At 45.1% G+C, this 20,446-nt stretch overlaps 1 protein-coding gene across 1 annotated transcript in view; it reads left to right on the forward strand.

The window, feature by feature from the left end:
- Nucleotides 1-11,869: 11,869 nt before the first annotated feature.
- Nucleotides 11,870-20,446, forward strand: part of LOC139057127 (uncharacterized) — an 87,032-nt gene continuing 78,455 nt past the window's right edge. The window contains exon 1 of the mRNA XM_070534902.1: nt 11,870-11,910. Coding sequence (XP_070391003.1) covers nt 11,870-11,910 — 41 coding nt within the window. The remainder of the gene's footprint in view (nt 11,911-20,446) is intronic.

Below are 20,446 nucleotides of genomic sequence, written 5' to 3' on the forward strand. Positions count from 1 at the left end.
AATCATCTCGCCGGCAAAGGAAGAGAAGCGACGCGTGTGCCAATACGCAGCACGGACGCGGTGCGGCAGCTGCCGCATTGATGAGCTTTGGTGAACATCGACGCCCTCCCGTTGGGCGCCAGAATCTCGCGTTGTTCGCTGCCTTCGGCGGACGTTTGTAATTCGGTAAAATGCAGGTGTACATTTTGCGTTGTCCCCCTTTCCGTCCTCTAAGACTATACGTGAACGACACGTGTTCTATGTGTCTACATTTTGGGTGTTACCTTTCACCGCAAGGTGTGCGGTTTGCGCGAGCTGGTGTATGGGCATACAATGTAAAACGTAACTGTGTAGTATGTATACTCGGTGTCCCAGCTAACTTTAGCGGGAGTTAAAAAATATGCGAATGCCACGTAGCAGGACAAAACCAAGGTAACGTTCTTTGACGTCGCTTGGAGATGCTGAAATCATTTCTCCCGTCCCACCTAATTAGATAATTAGTCTTAATTAATTAATTGACTTCTAAAATATTGTAATTAGATGAAAAGTGTCAATGAGAAAATTGTAGAGCGACATGAAAAACTCCCGATACATCTTTCTGTTGCTCAATACGTGCAACATAACCTTTTCCGAGCGTGAAAGAAGCCCATAAATGCACGCAAAATTACCGGGCGACTGGCCGCTCGAGGCACTTTGCGCGTATTCGCGGGCTTTTTTCACGCTCGGTGAAATGCATTTATGTAGCACGTATTGAACAACAGAAAGCTGTACCGGGAGTTTTTCATGCCGCTCTACAATTTTCTCACTGACACTTTTCTTCCAATTATAATATTTGAGAAGTTGATTAATTATTAAGACGAATTATTATTAAGACGAATAATTATTAAGACGAAACAGTCCCTGGGGAAGAAGAAGAAGAAGTGTATCTGTTCGGTCGCTGTTTTTGTGCGGTGCTCTGAGTTTTCTGGTTTTTGGACATTTACGGCTACCATTGACGACGATTGACCAACACGACGTCGGGCGAAGGTTCAACGAGCCAGGCGCCTTACAGGTACGACATTTCTTTTTTGAGAACCTGGCTATTACCCTGCCGCTACGGTGGTCGGAAGCCGAGAACATCGTCACGAGCCTCATGCTCGTCCAAACGTAACAAGCCATATGAATGATGCTACGGGCCGTAATGAAAAGCCTGGGGCCTTGCAAGCGTCACAAAGCTTCATAAAGCCGGCACGTTTGGTTCTCCACAACTCGGAATCAACTTCAGGGAATTCAGGAATAATGGCTGACGGTGAATTCGAGAGCAAGAAGCCTCGCCTAGAAGACAAGTACGATGACAGAACATCGAATTATGAGTTAAGTGATGAAGAAGACATGGGTGAAGAGGCACCATTTACTTTGGTCACATACAAGAAAAAGCGAGCCGAAGGCATTCCGGTTGTCTTTCGCCCAAGTGAAGGTACTACCTTTTGGCAAGTAAATCCAAACCGAGTGTCTGCCGAAATAGTTTCCGCTGCCAAAGAAAAAGTGCAGTCTTTCAGGACGAACAGAGATGGAAGTTTCAGCGTCAGCGTTGCTTCCTTAGCGTCGGCGAAACGCCTTTTGATGCTCTCAAGTGGTGTAGGCGGCCTGGAAGTCAAGCCCTTCATCCCAGAGTCATACACGCGAAACGTTGGCAAAGTAAAGCATGCGCCTCTGCAGTATACAGACGAACAACTCCTAGACTTCTTGAAAGACGCAGGAGTTATATCGGCACGCAGACAAATAAGGTATTCCCGCCAAGAAGATGGAGCAGTACAGTCACATCCGCTTCACACGGTAATTTTGACTTTCAGAGACGATCGCCCTATTCCAGGAAGAATTTACTTGGGTTTCACCAGTCACCCTGTCGAGGAATACCTGGGACCAGCACTTCGCTGCTATAATTGCCAGAGATTTGGGCACATGGCGAAAACCTGCCGTAGCACACGTCGGTGCAAAATCTGCTCAGAGGATCATGACCACAAGGAGTGCAAGTCAGTTCTTCAACCAAAATGTGCAAACTGTGCGGGGAACCATGCCGCCTCCTTCTCAGGCTGTCCTCAGAAAAAAGCAGCGGCACGAATGCGTCGACATGAGCTCATCCATGGAAGACAACCGCGACGCAATGAACCCGCCCCAAACCTTGAGATTGTTCATCCAGTGCCAGATCACCCACCTCAGCGGGCACCGGAACCACCACAGCCAAGAGCACCAACAAGCTATTCCTCCTCTAGAGAACAACCAACAGGGCAATCAAGAGACCAATCAAGAGGATCACAGTCAAGTTCCCAGTCTTATGCATCAGTGCTACGGAAACCCAGACGACAACAGGCAGAAAGTAATACACAAGAAAGCTCCAGTACTCGCACACATTCCTCTCAGCGACCTTACTCATCTACTGCAGAAGTAACACCAGCTAATAGCGAGCATACCACAGCATCGGTGACACAACTGATTTTGCCAATGCTTTTCGCAGCTCTTAAGGCAATCCTATCTGCTCTGCCGGAAGCAAACAACCTACCAGAAGTGAAAGCCTTGTTACCTCTAGAAGCACTATTGTGTCAACAATCCGGGCCCAAACTGCGGCAGGCACTACATGAATAACCACTACAAAAATGTCTCCATATTTCAGTGGAATGCCAACAGTCTTCGAAGGAAGTGTGCTGACTTTCGTAAACTACTTGTGCAATACAACTTCCCAATACTTTGTATTCAAGAGGCGGGAATCAATGACGACTTTCGCCTCTCAAATTATGTGATATACAAGACTTCTCGTCAAGGTGCTGTGAGCAGAGTGCTCCTGTGCGTCAGAAAGGACCTACCATCTTATCAAATTCAGTCCAGTGATTCAGACTTCCCGGAATTCATCGCATGTAAAGTATCCTTTGGCAAGCTCTGTATAACAGTGATTAATCTATATCTACAACCTTCAAACCGCATTTCAGTAGAAGCGCTAGTGGATATCTTCAAGATAGCTCATTCTAATGTATTTATATGTGGCGACTTCAATGCACACAACATCATCTGGGGCAGTGATCATTGCGATGCACGGGGTAACGTTATAGAGTGCGCCATAGATAAATGCAACTTGACTGTTTTAAACGATGGGTCGCCAACATTCCTTCGTGGATATAATTACTCAAGCTGCATAGATGTTACCCTGTGTTCACATGATCTAGTGAATGGTGTGGGATGGACAGCAGATATGGAAACGCGCGGAAGTGATCATTTTCCCATCCTTGTTAACCACCCTAGCATGTACTGTGATATCAGGCGTTACAGCAGACTAACCAACTGGCAAGCTTTTCGGTACCGCCTAACGGATCAAATTAATCAACATGCAACAGTGGAAAAACTTACAGAATTTTTGCAGGACAATATGAACATATGCACAAGGAAGGTCCCAATTCCAAAAGATTATGCTGCAGTTGACGGAGAATATGAACACCTAAGAGCCATCCGACGCCGATCCGAAAGAGCTTACCGACGGAGCGGAAGTTTAGAAGCATACAGAAATGCTCAGAAAATACACAATGTAATGCGCAGACGAATGGAAAATCTAGGCAAACGGCGCTGGCGCGACTTCTGCGGCACGCTGTCTCCTCACACGGCTGTCCCACGAATTTTTCTAGTAATTCGTTCTTTAAGCGGACCTGTAACACGGAGCTTCCCATTTCGTGCTCTCGCTGTAGCACGGGACACGTGTGAAATAATAGTTGCAGATGAATTTTGTGAGCTTATTTCCAGACCTGCTTCTCATCGCAATGTGCAGAGTTTGACATTTCAGTAGTGTTGGCTAAGCGCAAAATTACTGCTTGCTACTGGGCCCAACATCCTCAATTAGATCATACTTTCACATTAAGCGAGCTTCAATGTGCAATTGCATCATGTCGCCAAAAGTCCGCTGCTGGGCCGGACGGCATTACGTACAATATGCTAAGAAACCTCGGACCGACAGGTACAAATGCTCTCTTAGACATCTACAATAACTTATGGATAGAGGAAACTGTACCTGACTCTTGGAAAGTCGCTCGAATCATACCAATTTTAAAACCTGGTAAGACGCCCTTGTGCCTTGAATCCTTCCGCCCTGTTAGTTTGACAAGTTGTTTATGCAAAGTAATGGAGAAAATGATTGACGCGCGACTTCAATGGTGGTGTAATGAAACGAATGTGCTGTCCAACTACTTAGTAGGTTTTAGAAAACATAGATGCACAATGGATGCAATATTAGATATAGTAACCTGTGTGGAGCACGAGCGTGCACGTGGGAACATGACTATAGCAGTATTCCTAGACATCAAGAGGGCATTTGACACTGTTAGTCACGTTCATGTTCTGCTAAGCATGTTGGAACTTGGACTGTCTGGCAGGTCCTTGCGATGGATTTCTGAATTTCTATCAGGTCGCAAAATCTTTGTTCAGACGGGTGAAGGAAAGAGTGCTGAACATGTTGTCAAACAGGGAGTACCACAGGGAAGCGTACTCAGCCCCTTCCTTTTTAACTGCGTCATGGCTGATTTACCAAGAAGGCTGCCATCACAATTCAAATTTTCACTGTATGCAGATGATGTGTGTATTTGGACATCTGGGTCTAATGCTCAACTACTTCAAATGGCATTGCAAGACGGCATAAATATAATCAACAAATTTTTGAGAGAGAGAGGAATGGTACTATCACACGCAAAGACAGCTGTATTGCCCTTCACTCGAAGGCAGTTAAAAAATTTCACTCTTAATCTGGAAGGACACCCTCTAATGATTGTCAAACAGCATCGATTTCTAGGCATAATACTTGATAGGCAGCTATCCTGGGCACCCCATATAAAGAAACTCGAAAACGAGGTCAATGCCGTAGTGACTGTACTTCGCAGACTTGCAGGCACATCATGGGGCGGATCAGTATCGTCCATGCTGACTGTTTACAATGCATTAATACGACAAAAAGTTGCGTATTCCGCGCCCATCTTACACGGACTTTCCCACACTTCAGAAGAGCGACTTCAAAGACTTTTAGCTAGAGGACTACGCCTATGTCTAGGAGTCCCACGAGCGACTTCTAGTTCTCTTGTAATAGCTGAGGCTCGCCAATCACCATTTCCAGTTATGCGAACTACAGAAACATGCCGGCATTATTTCCGTCTTCAAACCCAGCATAAAAACCACCCATTGGCTCTAGACATAATGAAAGGAGATAGAAGTTATGCTCATATAGAAATTCAAGAAAATCTTCACATATTGCCAAGACATGAATTTTGGAACTCAGACATATATAATAATAATATAATATTTGGGGTTTTACGTGCCAAAACCACTTTCTGATTATGAGGCACGCCGTAGTGGAGGACTCCGGAAATTTTGACCACCCGGGGTTCTTTAACGTGCACCTAAATCTAAGCACACGGGTGTTTTCGCATTTCGCCCCCATCGAAATGCGGCCGCCGTGGCCGGGATTCGATCCCGCGACCTCGTGCTCAGCAGCCCAACACCATAGCCACTGAGCAACCACGGCGGGTGGAACTCAGACATCGAATATCCTCCATGGCTGCTAACAGTTCCAAAAATCGAATTGTCAGTAGATGGGATATTCAGCAAAAGAGACATGTTCATTCGAGCTGCTCAACAACTAGCGCTGTACCAGATATATATGCGGTATTCAGGATACACACACGTCTATACAGATGGCTCCAGTACAGCAACCTCTTCAACTTCATCATTCATTATACCACACCTCAACAAACAAGAATCATTTAAGTTAACTCGTGCGACTTCGTCTACAACGGCTGAACTGTTCGCAATCCTAGGTGCGATAAAATTTATATTGTCAGTAAGAGATGCGCAAAAATGGGTAATTTTCAGTGATTCACAGGCGGCTCTAACATCACTCTGCAACACAAAGGGGAAAACATTCAGTGACAGTATAGTATATGAAACACTTAAAAACCTCACAAAGCCAAGCGAGGCGAAACATGCAATAGCATTCCAGTGGATACCAGGGCATTGCGACATTCCTGGCAGCACAGCAGCCGATGAAGCAGCATGACAAGCACACCTCATAGATGATACATCTCCGCTCCCAATATCAAAGGATGAATTGCGCTGCATTATAAGGACAACGTCTCTCAAAATGTCTAGAAACACTTGGTTTGACCAGAATTCTAAGAGCTCGGACTTATACCATATTGATCCATTTATTGAATTCAAATTTTCATTGTCATTAGATAGAACTATGGAAACCCTTATTCATCGATTAAGGCTAGGCACTGCCTACACAAAGCATTTCTTACACAGAATTGGCCGTGCGGAAACCCCCGAATGTGATTGTGGATTTGTAGACGAAGATATATATCACCTCCTTCTAGATTGCCCACATCACGACACACCAAGAAGCCGACTTAAATCAGCGCTAATTAAATTAGACCGCAGACCTTTCAGTTTAAGGAAAATTTTGGGCCCTTGGCCAACAACGGCCTTGCAGAAGAGTGCTTTAAAAGCACTAAAGAGCTTTCTTGAAGACAGCGGCATTGCTGGAAGTTATTAGCGCTTTCATTGTTCTCTTCATTTCATTGTCACTGTGTATATCCATCTGTTTGTGAATTATGTTATATTGACTGTTCTGTTGTGACTGTATGTGATATTGCATTTACATAATGTATGTACCACCCGCTGACTAGACGTGTTATTAGGCGGAAATATCTTTTGTACTTTTGAGACTTTCATCTACATAAGTGTGGAGACATATACATTGTATTTTGTATGTACCATGTGTTCCTTACGTCATAGTGTTCCTGTGGAAACGCTGCGTGATAAGTCATGGTGCTTGTGTGAAAAGACTATTTGAAATGTAACCTTGAACCTTGTACGATGCGTGACGGAACCACTCAAGAGATGAGGAGTAGCCGGCGCCTTAAATTGTGCGCCAACATCTCCTTATATCATATCAATAAAAAAAAAGACGAATTATATAATTCGGCGGAATGAAAAGAAATTGAGTATTTCCAAGCGACGGCCAACAACGTTACCTTAGTTCTGTCCAGCTACGTGGCGATCGCATATCTTTAAACTCTAGCTAAAGTTAACCGGAACACCACGTATATGTTTAAAGAGGGTCGAAGATTTGTCAGGCAACTTATCCTTTGGCCTCGAGCTCCTCTTACTAACTGTCTACAGAAAAAAAATTAACGATACGAAATGAATGAAAAGAAACGAATAGCTCTCGCGTTGACAGCGAAAACTAATGATCACGCGAACGCGTGGCTTCTCTCTCATAAATGTCGTGCATGACCGCTGCCATCTTCTGTTTCACTGAAGAGGCGAATAAGTTGTGATTTCTGCTGCCAATAGCATTCGCGTTAAATATTGCGAACTGGCCAGCTGGAAGATATCGCTGTCAACGTCAAACAAATCTCTACGCAGTCGAAGTGACCGTTGCAGTTGCGCTTTGTTGTTTTTGCCCAATGTTTTCCGTCGTTTATCGGCCAGCCGCAACTTGTGCGATACAAACAGTCTTTCCTTGCTCTGCTCCTGTGCTCCATACACCAACATTTACGGCCTTAATCCGGGTATATTCTTGTGATGAACACGCTTTTTGCAGGTTTGCTGAAACAGCGAGTGCCTTCCGAAGAATGTCTATCTCTTCAGAAAAAAAATCTTCCGAAGGGCGTTCATTCTTTCTTACGGATGTATTATTAATCGCGAGAGTATATGACGCAAAGATGTGCACATGCGATTAACGTGACATAGGCGTTGGTCATGCGTACGTTACGGCAAACTCTCTGCCTTCCCTAAAATGACACCACTTTCTCATCCGGATGGATTTGCGTGAGTACCGCCTAAAGTTGGTGAATACACGTGAGAGTTTTTGCGCAATTTTTCCTAATCAAAAAATACAACGACTGTTAGCGCTTTGTGCTTGCACAAGCAGATTTGACACGTGCCGACTCAGCATATGGCCTTGTCCGCCCACCGTTACGTTCTATTTGCATGGTTTGAAGATATATACCGTGTGCCCCGGCTAAGGTTAGCCAAGCTAGTCAATTAACTTTTTTTTTTAAACGCGGTGCAAGATACAAGTATTGTGTTCGGTCGACAGAGGTCTGATGACCGAACACCGTAGCTCTTATAGTTGTACATGGCGCCTTGTTTTTTTAATTGTTTCTTTCGTTGAACAGCTTGCATAGAGTTAGCTGGGACACCCTGTAGATTGATTTATCCGTCTGCACATTGCTCCAGGCGCCTGTCCAAAACACTAGTAAACAGTACCCTTTAACTTCCTTTCTTCTTCTCAATAAACAAGACCGCATTTTGTTTTCTGTCAGCGCTCGTGTTCGTGCTGCTGTCTTGATTTTATTTATTCATTTGGATGAAATTTAAACATTTGACAACTATCTTATTGCCAGCTTCTCCTCAAACAACAATTTGTTCAAAGATATCAGGTGATATGAAAAATGTTTCAACATCAAAGCACTTTCCCAAACGTGCTCAAATATTCAATATAGAGAAAAGAACAGAAACAAAACCGGATGTTCTGCAGTTTTTCCAATTCAAGCGACCTACCATGTTCACCGAAACTTACCGTTAATACGAAACCTGGACTTAAATACAAGGAATGCCTCTCGGTATGTTTGCCGTAAACGACGCCATGTCTACGCAAAAATGAAAGACCTCCCGTGAAGTGTCCAATTCCATCACGAGCCCTCAGGCGATGGACAGTCACGTTGCACCGATTGACGTTTTCATTGTACGGACGTCATTCATTTGTACACGGATGTCACAGCGCTGCAGCCGCCAACGGGGATATCCGTGGGGAATCTGGGGTGCGCGTTTGAGTCGAAGGGGCAGGGGTCACCCCACCATCTGCTAACTTGTTCGCTGGACAACGACACTCATTTCTGCTATCTGTAATGTGGTATATAACCTGTAAACTTCGTTTCGGTCAATTTTACGTTTAGCATTGAGAAAAAAAAGCACCGGTAATTAAACATGGCATAAAACCACTTGGTGCTTCTCAGACGAAGTGAAGCCGACTGGAGATAACGTGAACGCGAAAAAGTCGCGAGTATATATTTGTGCCAATGAGGGCTGTAGCTGTCAGCCATAATGCGCTCGTGAGCAAAGTCCACTCTGGTGGCTCCCCGGACGTGGCGTTCCAATGACGAGCACGAGCTCCCAGGTTCGATTCCCACCTTAGGTGGCCGCAATCTGATGAGGCGCAGTGGTAAGAAAACGCTCGGGCAAAAAAAAAAAGAAGCTCTGGGGTTCAGGGTTATAAAAACGAAGGGATCAAAGTTACTCCATAGCCTTCCGCCATACGGCGCGTCTCATAACTTCGGCGCTGCCTTGGATCGTAAAGCACCTCAACCAAGCACCCTCTCAAGCGATATGAGTTAGCGTTTGCAGACGGGTCATTCTTCCGCTCGCAATTCCGAGCCATACAAACCCAGCCTAACTTGGTTCTTATGGCCTTGATCAATATTGGTAGTTAGAGAGAGAAAGAAATAAACTTTATTGATAGAATACAGAATTTTTTGTGGGTTCAGAGTTTGGTAGTTAGGTAGCAGCAGCTCAGGCACCTGAAGATCACAGCTTCAAGCATGCTGATGACCAGTTTTTCCTGAAATTTCAAACGACGACCCAACCCTTCTTGGCGGTTCAACCGATAAGTAACCCACCGTGCTTACTTCAACGCGTGTATTTCCGAAATAAAAGTTGTTTTACAAGAGCGACTGCCGCGTTCACATCGGTTATTGCAGTACACTAATCGCCGCACATTTGCCTCGACTCGCCTTACTAACGGAGGTACGCGCGTGGACGTATGCGTGTCTGTGTGTAATGGCTGAGTGTGTGCGTAAGTGCGTGCATCATCCAAAGGCCATAAACAAAAGGAAAGCTGTCACAGCGTGGCGCAGCCACTCGAGCATATGGCCTGTGAGCGACCCAGACTTAACCATGCGCCCTCTCTCTCTCTCTCTTTCTCTCTCTCTCCAGCTGAAGTTGGCCCAATGTGACCCAGGAACGTCTTTGATACTGCGCTTTGTGAATGCCTTCTTTTCTTTTGTTACTGCGTTTGTGTCTGTTCGTCCAAAGGAAGGAAGGCCTCTGATAAACACGCGCGGCGCGCGGGTCTCGAAATGAGTCTCAAGAGACGAAAAAAGTCGATACACTGGAGTCTCGCGCCCACGAAACCCGGCCTCGCGGCGGCGCGTGATTAACGTTGACTCACAGCGACACGTGACTTGATGCCTGCGTACTTCTATCACCCTGCACGTCATGCAACTCGTTTCTGCGAACAACCTCCCCAACGAAATTAACTCGGAATCAGCCGCATCGTGGGGTTTCTAGGTTCGCGTCGAGCTTGTTTGCTGTACCGTGTTGGAACGAGCCCGCCCTTTCGCAAAAGTCCAACGCAAGACTTCGACGTCCCACCAAGATTCGATGCCGATGGATACCTTGCGCTTGTCCATTCCGGCATGCGCGTATCACAGATGGCCTTTTCTCTTCAATGGGTAAGAGCACCGTGGGCACGAGGTGAAAGCACGAGAGTAAAAAGCTAAGCGTTAATAATTTTGACCCCCTGTATTTGCTGCTAAAGTTGCACCAAGGTAGTCTGGATAATTATAATGCTCCCTGTAGTACTTATCTTTCGTAGTTCGGTCTCTCGTTGTCTGCCTTGAGCTGCCTCCACGAGATCCTACTTTTCTCGCTGTATATACAGAGTATATACATTGCGAATAAGCTCGGACTAAAGACTACATGCCAATACGAATCAGTACCATTATAATGTTTCATCATGTTACAGTATGATGAGCAGTTAGACAGCCGCAATGGTCGCTGGTGCCAGCAACGGTTGGTTTCGTTTCAAGGCAGGTTCATATGACACGTAGTGTACTAATCGAAATAACAAACAAATGCGAGAATCCCAAGCGATTCCTAAAATAATAATTCCTTAAACAAAGATACCCGGCACATTTTCAGAGTGCTAATGCAATATGGCCGTGCCGAACGAACATGCTCAGAATAGTGACTGCAGTTTTGAGCAATCACGTTAAGAATTGCAATTTCTTTCTGCTTAGAACAGTCTGCAATGTCTCTTTTCTCATACTCCGGGATGAATACATTATTTGCCACACTTTCAGTAGAATGCTCATGAATGGGGTGTATTGGTAAGGTTACTTATCTGCTAAAACATGTTACGATCTCATAGGCGTGTTGATAAGGGTAGAACAAGTGCAATGTCCACCAAATTATTTGAATAATCTGTGCATTATCTACTAAGACCACCAAATGGATAATCTGGCGCTTTTTTCTCTTGTACAGCGCATGCAGTATACAGTCTGTCCAAGACGACGGTACTAAATGCAACAGTAATGAAAACCGGAACACTTATTACGCACGACAAAGGCTTCATACCATGTACGATTGTCAAAATTCGCATCTGCGCCAGCAGCTGCCTAGTGAATAACAGCACGTAAACTGCATAACGCCGAAGCATCGAAAGGCGCTTAACGCTCCTCAAATAGCCTGGAAAATAACTTTTGCTGCTAAACTGTTCATAAAAGAGACCCTAAAAGAAATTGGCAGTGGCTTAGCTCGGCTATGCCAGGATATACGTAGCGAAAGCTAAGGCATGGCAGGGTTAGCCTTGGCTAATCTTGATTGCAAGTCCAGGTTAGTCTAGTTGTCTAGCTATGTTGCGGCGTTTAGGCAGTCGTTCGGCACGCTGTTCGTTTGTTTTCCGGGCGATTCGTTTCCTTTTCATCTCGTTCCGATGTCGATTCCAAGCCCCCTCCTGCTTACCAGAATTGTCGCCGTCCATACTGCCGCCTCAACTGTGGTTGCGGCACACTCGAGATCTGCTTTTCAATCCTCCGACATGTTAACAGGCATGCGACGCAGCTGGCGAAGCGAGCGGAGGTGAGCGAAACGACGAGGAACGCGGTGTGACGTCATACTAAACGGCGGCGGAAAGGCGCGGCGCTGCGCAGCGGCGGCACACCTGTGGCTCGGCGATATTAGTGGCGCATGCGCAGTAGTGACTAGGGAGCGAGCGAGAGAGAGAGAGAGAGAGAGAGAGAGAGAGAGAAATATCCGCGGCGAGGCGCGCGTTGTGACGTCATGTGCCTCCTCGCAGCACCGGCACGGCGAAATCGCAAGTTCGCGGCCACTAAAGCTAAAGAGAAATCTTCCAGCTGTCGTCAAACCCAATGCCTTCAGTTAAGAACGTGTAGGAACCCGAGCGACTAATTTATTGTTCGCTAACTTTTTTGCCTAAGTTTCGAAGCTGCGAGTGACTGAGCTTATCGCAGGTTTCTTGGTGCGAAAGTTTTGGGGTTGCATATATCTAGATTGGTTGCAAGGAGAACTTAAGACACAGCTACTTTTACGCTACAGGAAAACGGCAGCGCACGCACTACTGATGCATGCCCCGCCAACACCGCCTTTCATTCGAGTACGCTAGCAGTTATTCAACCATACGTCTGTTTGCAAATTTCTCACGCTAAGGCAACTTCGAGGTATATACGTAAAGCGTGTCACGAGAATTTCACTACAGATGCGGCGCAGCGCTCACGGCGGCCCAATCGAGCGCCACTAAATGAGATCTACCACACTGGCTTCTCAACACACACAATCCGCTTAGTGGCTGCTCAGCATCAAGGTAAAACATGGCGTATTTTTTTTATGCGAAGCATATTACGAGAGCTCAACCCAGCTCCTCAGGCGCGGCGGTGTCGCCTTCAATGACCTTTGACCCCATGCCATACCACGTGACACCGTGAAGTCACGACAGAGGAGGAACGAAGCTCCAACTAGCGCCGTCACTAGCGGCGTCGCGACAGAGGAGACACGGGGCTCCAACTCGCGCCGTCGCTCGCGGCGGTATATAAGCAGCTGCGCTTGTTTCTAGGTGGCTTTGGCTCAACTCTTGCAAGATGGGCTGGGTGGGAATCGAACCAGGGTCTCCGGAGTGTGAGATGGAGACGCTACCACTGAGCCACGAGTACGATGCTTCAAAGCGGTACAAAAGCGCCTCTAGTGAATGCGGTGTTGCCTTAGAAGCGAGCTGTTTCTAAGGCTCAGGCGTGCGTCGCTTGCTCAGGCGCACATTTCGTTGCCGCGCCGAACGCTGTGTTGCTCGACGCTCACCGCGTCCAATGCGGGGCGCGTAGTCGCTGCGCCGTAGCCCATTGTCTTACACGCATTGGCGGGTCGACGGGAACGCTGTCGCGCTCCACTCTTGAAGGCGAAGCAGAGTAACGCCTGAGTTGTTTCTTCGTCTAGCCGAACCACATATAGCCACGCAACAGCAGTTCAGAGGGCTAAACAGTGGCTGAACAACTAAAATAAAGGCTAGTATGCTTCGCATCCTGGGCTTAACCTTAGCTAAGCCACAGCCATTTTTTTTACGCACATCAGCTCTGACGCTAAAATCAACAAGCGTGACCGATCGCTTGCCGTAAAACATTCCGTATAGTAGAAGCGAGAACAAGAGTGCGTTATCAAATCGCGTAAATGACAAACCGACACTTTGCCCGAGTCGCCTGCGCTACATGCAGCCGGTTCGCGCTGCGAAATGCGCTCACCTAATCATGAGCTATTGACGGAAAACATCTTTGCTAAAACTTACCGTTCAGTGTAGTTGAAGTGTGATGCCACAAAGAAGACACCCATACACAGACGCCAAGGTACAGGCAGACACCGCCTGCCACTGCAACACGCGTTTACGTGCCTGGCGCGCCACCATTGCTGCAGTTGCGCATGCGCAGGCGCTCAGGGCGACAAGGCTTTGCGCCATTTCTTTTTTCATATTTTTCTCTCTCTCTCTCTACGCGCCATGCGCGTGGAACGGGTTGCTTTTTCTTTTTTTCATGAAAGAATTTCATGGAAGTGCATTGTCCAACTGGTCCAGTACTCTGCACAACACTTAGTGATGTGCAGAGTACTGGACCAGTTGGACGATCGTCCACTTTCAGAACTAAAAGCTTTAGGCCAATGCTCTGAAAGAACATCCGCGTTGAAGGCCTTACTCGCTGTTATTAAGGTTCCTGCGGTCAACGGGGCTTCACGACAGACTCTAAGAATGCCGCCCCCTACCTCTCTGTAGTGTAGGCGCTTTGTTCGTGCTTGTCTCCCTTTCTTTCTATCTCCCCCTTCCACTCTGTTTCTCTTTTTATCTCCCTTAACCCTTCCCCCTGCGCAGGGTAGCCAACCGGAACTACCTCTGGTTAACCTCCCTGCCTTTCTCTGCAATATTTTTTTTTTCTCGCTCTCTCTGTTCCGAGGATAGGTCAAAGCAATCAGTACAGCAACGACGAACGCATATGCGCCGCCACGCAGGCATACTGCCTGCATAGGACTGGGTGGGCTCAGAAGATTTGGCACATATTTTAACTGAATAATAAACTTTGATCAGTGTAGAGTGCAGGATATCAGCTAGCGAAAAACCACCCAATGTTAGTGATGCAGCTGAGATATGAGGACGTGAAAAGTATCTGAGAATCGGATGACACACAGTGCTCACATCACACGCACGACATCGGTTCATCGCACACTCACAAAGTCTGCGTTTTCAGCTACAAACATTACGAGTCTCTGTGCTGTTAGCTTGATGCCTGTTTGGAATTCACTTGTAGCTAAAGTTGGCGTTCATAACATGTATTATCACAATTGGATCGGCGTTTTGCTTTCTTTATTCTACTGCCGCAAAAGTCATGCTATGACAACTGTGAAGACTGTCTTCGGATTGCCGAGAGCAATTAAGTAGATCATATCATGTGGTCAAGAAATGCGGAGGTATACACTATGTGTATACTAAAGTCTACAAATAGGCTCTAAAGCAATCTCAGCAGTATACAACTTCAGTGGCTTATATCTAACGTAGCTCCGTGTTATCCACCGATACCTCCTCTTCGCTACAGCGTACACGGGTTCTGCCGAGATTAACGACTTTTGCCTATAGTCAATCTATAGACGGTATGTAAACCTGAAGTAATAAGACCTTTACAGTATCGGTTGTTTTCTAGTTCATCTCACGCCTTACCACAATCGGTATACGGGCTGTTCGCTAAAGTTAATATGACCTTTGGTGACGTCCCACCCTATGGCCTTCATCGGCGGTGATATAGGAAACAATGGAGAGTAATTCGAATTGCAAAGACGTATACAAGGTATTTCACTGAATTTGAGCCAAATATTAGAATATGCAAATGTTACGCAGCTGGAGAGAACCAAGGTAATGTTGTTTGCCTTCGCTTGGAGATACTCAGGTTACTTTTTGCATTCCCCCTGATTAGATTATTAGACTTAATGAACCAACTCCTCATATCTCATATATCATAATTAGATGAAAATTCTCAATGAGAAAATTGTAGAGCAACATGAGAAACTGCCGATATAGCTTTCTGTTGCTCAACACGTGCTCCATAATAGTGTTTTTCCGAGTGTGAAAGAAGCCCGCGAATACAAGCAATGTGCCTCGAGCGGCCAGTCGCGCAGCATATATATATATATATAGATATATATATATATATATATATGCTGCGCGACTGGCCGCTCGAGGCACATTGCTTGTATTCGCGGGCTTCTTTCACACTCAATCGGGATATATATATATATATATATATATATATATATATATATATATATATATATATATATATATATATATATATATATATATATGTATATATATATATATATATATATATATATATATATATATATATATATATATATATATATATTTATATTTATATCGTTTCTGGACCCGGGCAAATATATACAGTTAAGTAGACGCGCGTATGCACGATTTATTGACGTTTCGGCCAGGGTCCGGCCTTCATCAGAAGGAATACCGATGAAGGCCGGACCCCAGCCGAAACCTCACTAAATCGCTTCATACGCACGTCTACCTCAGTGTATATTGTCACGTGGTGGTGACAATATATTGTGCAGGTGTGTGAAGAAATTTGTAGATTGGGAATAGACAAAAAGAAAACTAAACCTTATCAACTTCTGTTTACAGACAATCTGTAAACTGGGAGCGGACAAAAGTAATCAACACCTTATAGACTGTCATCTGTAGACAGTCTACAAACAAAGAGTCCATAAGGGTAAATGGAGATTGTATCGAATTTTATCTACCGGTAATCTATAGGCCAGAAGTAGACAAAAAGAAACAAGCATCATATCGACTTTATTCTACAGACCGACTATATAATGGGAGTAGACAAAAAGAAATAGTAACCTTAAGAGCTTTCGTTTAGAGACAGTTTATAGACAAAGAATGGACAAAAAGAAACCAACATCTTATCGACTTTTTGTATTGACCGTCTATATAAAGCGAGTAGACGAAAAGGAATAGGAAATTTATCGACTGTCGTCTATAGACAGCCTAAAAACAAAGAATGGACATTTTATCGACTTTTTATTTAGAATTTAGAATTTAGAATTTATCGACTTTTTTCTATAGACCGTCTATAGAATGCCAGTAGACAAAGAGAAATAGGAACCTTATTGACTGTCGTCTATATACAGTTTATAGACAAAGAATGGACAAAAAGAAACAAACATCGTATCGGCTTTTTTCTATAGACCGTCTATAGAAGCGAGTAAATAAAAATAAATAGGAACCTTATCGACTCTCGTCTATAGACAGTCAAGAGACAAATAATGGACAAAAAGAAACAAACACCTTATCGACTTTTTTCTATAGACTGTCGATAGACTGCGAATAGACAAATATAAATAGAAACCATATAGACTTTCCCCTATAGACACTCTGTAGACTTTGTATCAACAAAATACCAGAACTATAGAAACGCAAGGTCGTCTATAAATTGTCTACAGACTTTCTATAGACAGTCTAAACTCATTTTTGTAAGGGACGGCAGAACCAGGCGAAGAATGCGCGACCTCGACACAAGCCATCAGTGAATGTGTGCACACCGCCGGCCTCAGGTGCGCACCGCGGTCAGCGCGTTCATCTGCTGCCCGGCGACCATTGTCTCGTTCGCCCATCACGGTGACCCTCGTCAGTCACCGTGCGCAGGCGTTCCCATTGTCTTAACTACGAACGACGATAATTGGGCAAACACGGACGCGCCCACCGTCGCGGGCGCGCTGTGGTGTTTATATAGCGTAGCTCGTCGGTGCGATTTAATCGTTGACGTGTAATTAATTGCTTAGACAGCAGTTAGTTCTGTGCGGGTCACTGAGGTACGTTACAAAGAATGCGTCTGCATTTTTCCCCGTAATGTCCGACGTACGGGGGGGGGGGGGGGGGCGTTGAAAAAGGAAAGCTATTATGCGAAGCATATTACGAGGGCTCAACCCAGCTCCTCAGGCGCGGCGGTGACCATGAAATCACGTGACACCGTGACGTCACGACAGAGGAGAAGTGGCTTTGGCTCAACTCTTGCAAGACGGGCTGGGTGGGAATCGAACCAGGGTCTCCGGAGTGTGGGACGGAGACGCTACCACTGAGCCACGAGTACAACGCTTCAAAGCGGTACAAAAGCGCCTCTAGTGAATGCGGTGTTGCCTTAGAAACGCGCTGTTTCTAAGGCGTGCGTCTCTTGCTCAGGCGCACATTTCGTTGCCGCGCCGAACGCTGCTTTGCTCGACGCTCACCGCGTCCAATGCGGGGCGCGTAGTCGCTGCCCTGTAGCCCATTGTCTTACACCCCTTGGCGGGTCGACGGGAACGCTGTCGCGTTCCACTCTTGAAGGCGAAGAAGTAATGCATGAGTTGTTTCTTCGTCTAGCCGAACCAAATATAGCCAAGCAACAGCAGTTCACCAGGCTAAACAGTGGTTCAACAACTAAAATAAAGGCTAGTATGCTTCGCATCCTGGGCTTAACCTTACCTAAGCCACAGCCATTTTATGGCTACCGACAAGATCAGCAGTAATTTGCGCGAGCGTGCCTTTCTCAGACGCTTTGCCATTTTCCGCATGCTTCATAGGCTGTGATGTACTATACGTCATGGAGCTGAGCGCCGTCCATTCACAAATAATTTTAACGTTGCTGTTACTTTTCTTTGTGTTTCTTTTTTTGCGGGACCACAGCATAAGGAAGGAGGACGATGACGAGTGCATGACGACACCGGCGCGGTAACAATGGCGTGGCGACAATGGCATGATGAAGGTGGCATGACAGCGGTATGAGGACAATTTAGGACAATACGATGACATTTGTGGGATGAAGGCGTGTCGATGACTACATGGCGACGACGTCATGACGAGAATCCGATGACAACGCTGAAATGGCGAGCATCTGACGACCCCGGCGTCATCGCGACTACGGTATGACAACGAATGCACGACGACCGTGCGACGGCTATGGCATAGCGACGACCACATGACGAGAGTCGGATGTCGCGAAACTGAAATGACAATGATGCAACGACCACAACGGCATCCTGACCACGAGCACGTATATAGTGGCCCATGCTATATGGAAACTTAGGCTACTTAGTCGGCGTAAAAGGCGAGAAGACGATGGCATCACGAGTCGAAAACAAAGCTGAAATGGTGATTACGAAACAACCACGATGGCGCAACGACACGAAGCCTAATGGCCCAAGCTGGCAGACAGCTTGGGCCACTGGGTCAGTGTAAGATAGATAGATAGATAGATAGATAGATAGATAGATAGATAGATAGATAGATAGATAGATAGATAGATAGATAGATAGATAGATAGATAGATAGATAGATAGATAGATAGATAGATAGATAGATAGATAGATAGATAGATAGATAGATAGATAGATAGATAGATAGATAGATAGATAGATAGATAGATAGATAGATAGATAGATAGATAGATAGATAGATAGATAGATAGATAGATAGATAGATAGATAGATAGATAGATAGATAGATAGATAGATAGATAGATAGATAGATAGATAGATAGATAGATAGATAGATAGATAGATAGATAGATAGATAGATAGATAGATAGATAGATAGATAGATAGATAGATAGATAGATAGATAGATAGATAGATAGATAGATAGATAGATAGATAGATAGATAGATAGATAGATTCCACATGCGTGATCGTGCATGACTAAACTGCATTCGGCTAAGGTTCGCAAATATTAAATACTAACTGATTAAAGTTAACGGATAAGATGACCACTGAGCATTGCGTGCATCCTAGGGCAACACATAGCCCACTTACTTTTCACCCGCAGGCTGTTAAAACCATAAAGAACAGTCCTAATATCCGCACTGAATAATCATCAAAGACGGTCCATGCCTGCAACTATGACACGTATACTTGGCTGATGGACTAACGCTGCGGGTATGTCTCAAACAATTATTTCTGTTGGAATTCTGACAGAATTGGACAAGCGGCTGTAGCCTGAGCAAATGTTTATATTGCTGCAAGTGCTAATGTGCTGTGCGGTGACAGTATGCGGCGACAGTGACCGACCGTTATTGTATGTCTACGCTCCTTTCTTTCTTTATCTCTACTTTGTTTTCACTTATACCTCTCCCTCCCCTCTCTCCCCAGCGTGGGGAAGCATTAGTAAGATCTTGATGAGGGCTAGTTGGTTCATACTTATAACTGAGGTAAAACAGCGCGAAAAAGACGAGGACACAAGGAAACAAATACCACAGACAAGCGCTGTTTCATGCGCTTGTCTGTGGTATTTGTTTCCTTGTGTCCTCGTCTTTTTCGCGCTGTTTCACCTCAGTTCTAAGTGGGGAAGCAAACCGGATCTTCCCTTTTGGTTAACCTCCCTGCCTTTCCTCTCTCTCTCTCTCTCTCTCTCTCTCTCTCTCTCTCTCTCTCTCTCTCTCTCTCTCTCTCTCGCGCGCGCGCGCGCACAATTAAGAGGAAGCTTTAGCTCGGGTGCTCCTATCTAAATACATGTAGAAGGAGAATTCGTTTTCCTCGGCAACCACTGCACGAAATTTGACAAGGTTTTTTGCATTTAAAAGAAAAACTTAAGATCTAGTGACTGTTGGTTTCGAATTCTTGAGTTAGGTTGTCAATTCTTTATTTAAAATTGGCAAAAATTGAAAATTTTCAAAAGAACTAGACTGTCAGGTTTACAACTCTGTAACTCAACAACAAAAAGCGATAATACGATTCTGTGAATCGCACCTAATAGCACATCTAAAGCGGACAAAGTTGATATGTTACGCATGAATCTCAAAAAATTTAGCAATATGGAAATACAGCTTTTGCAGAACCCTTGTGAACAACGTAACAAATTCGCGTAATATATAAAATGACGCATCGAATTTGTCCGCTTTTAACAATCTAATGGATGCCGTTTACAGAACCGCGATACCTGTTTCCCATGCAGAGCTATTTGTAAACTTCGTGCTTCTATTTTTTTTCAAACTTCCGAATTTTTAAAAATTATTTAAACAAAATTCAGGATCGAGATTCGTATTTCGCTTCAACAGTCACAAGAATTTAATTGTTT

Source organism: Dermacentor albipictus, chromosome 3 (genome assembly GCF_038994185.2).
Source record: "Dermacentor albipictus isolate Rhodes 1998 colony chromosome 3, USDA_Dalb.pri_finalv2, whole genome shotgun sequence".
Lineage (NCBI taxonomy): Eukaryota > Metazoa > Arthropoda > Arachnida > Ixodida > Ixodidae > Dermacentor > Dermacentor albipictus.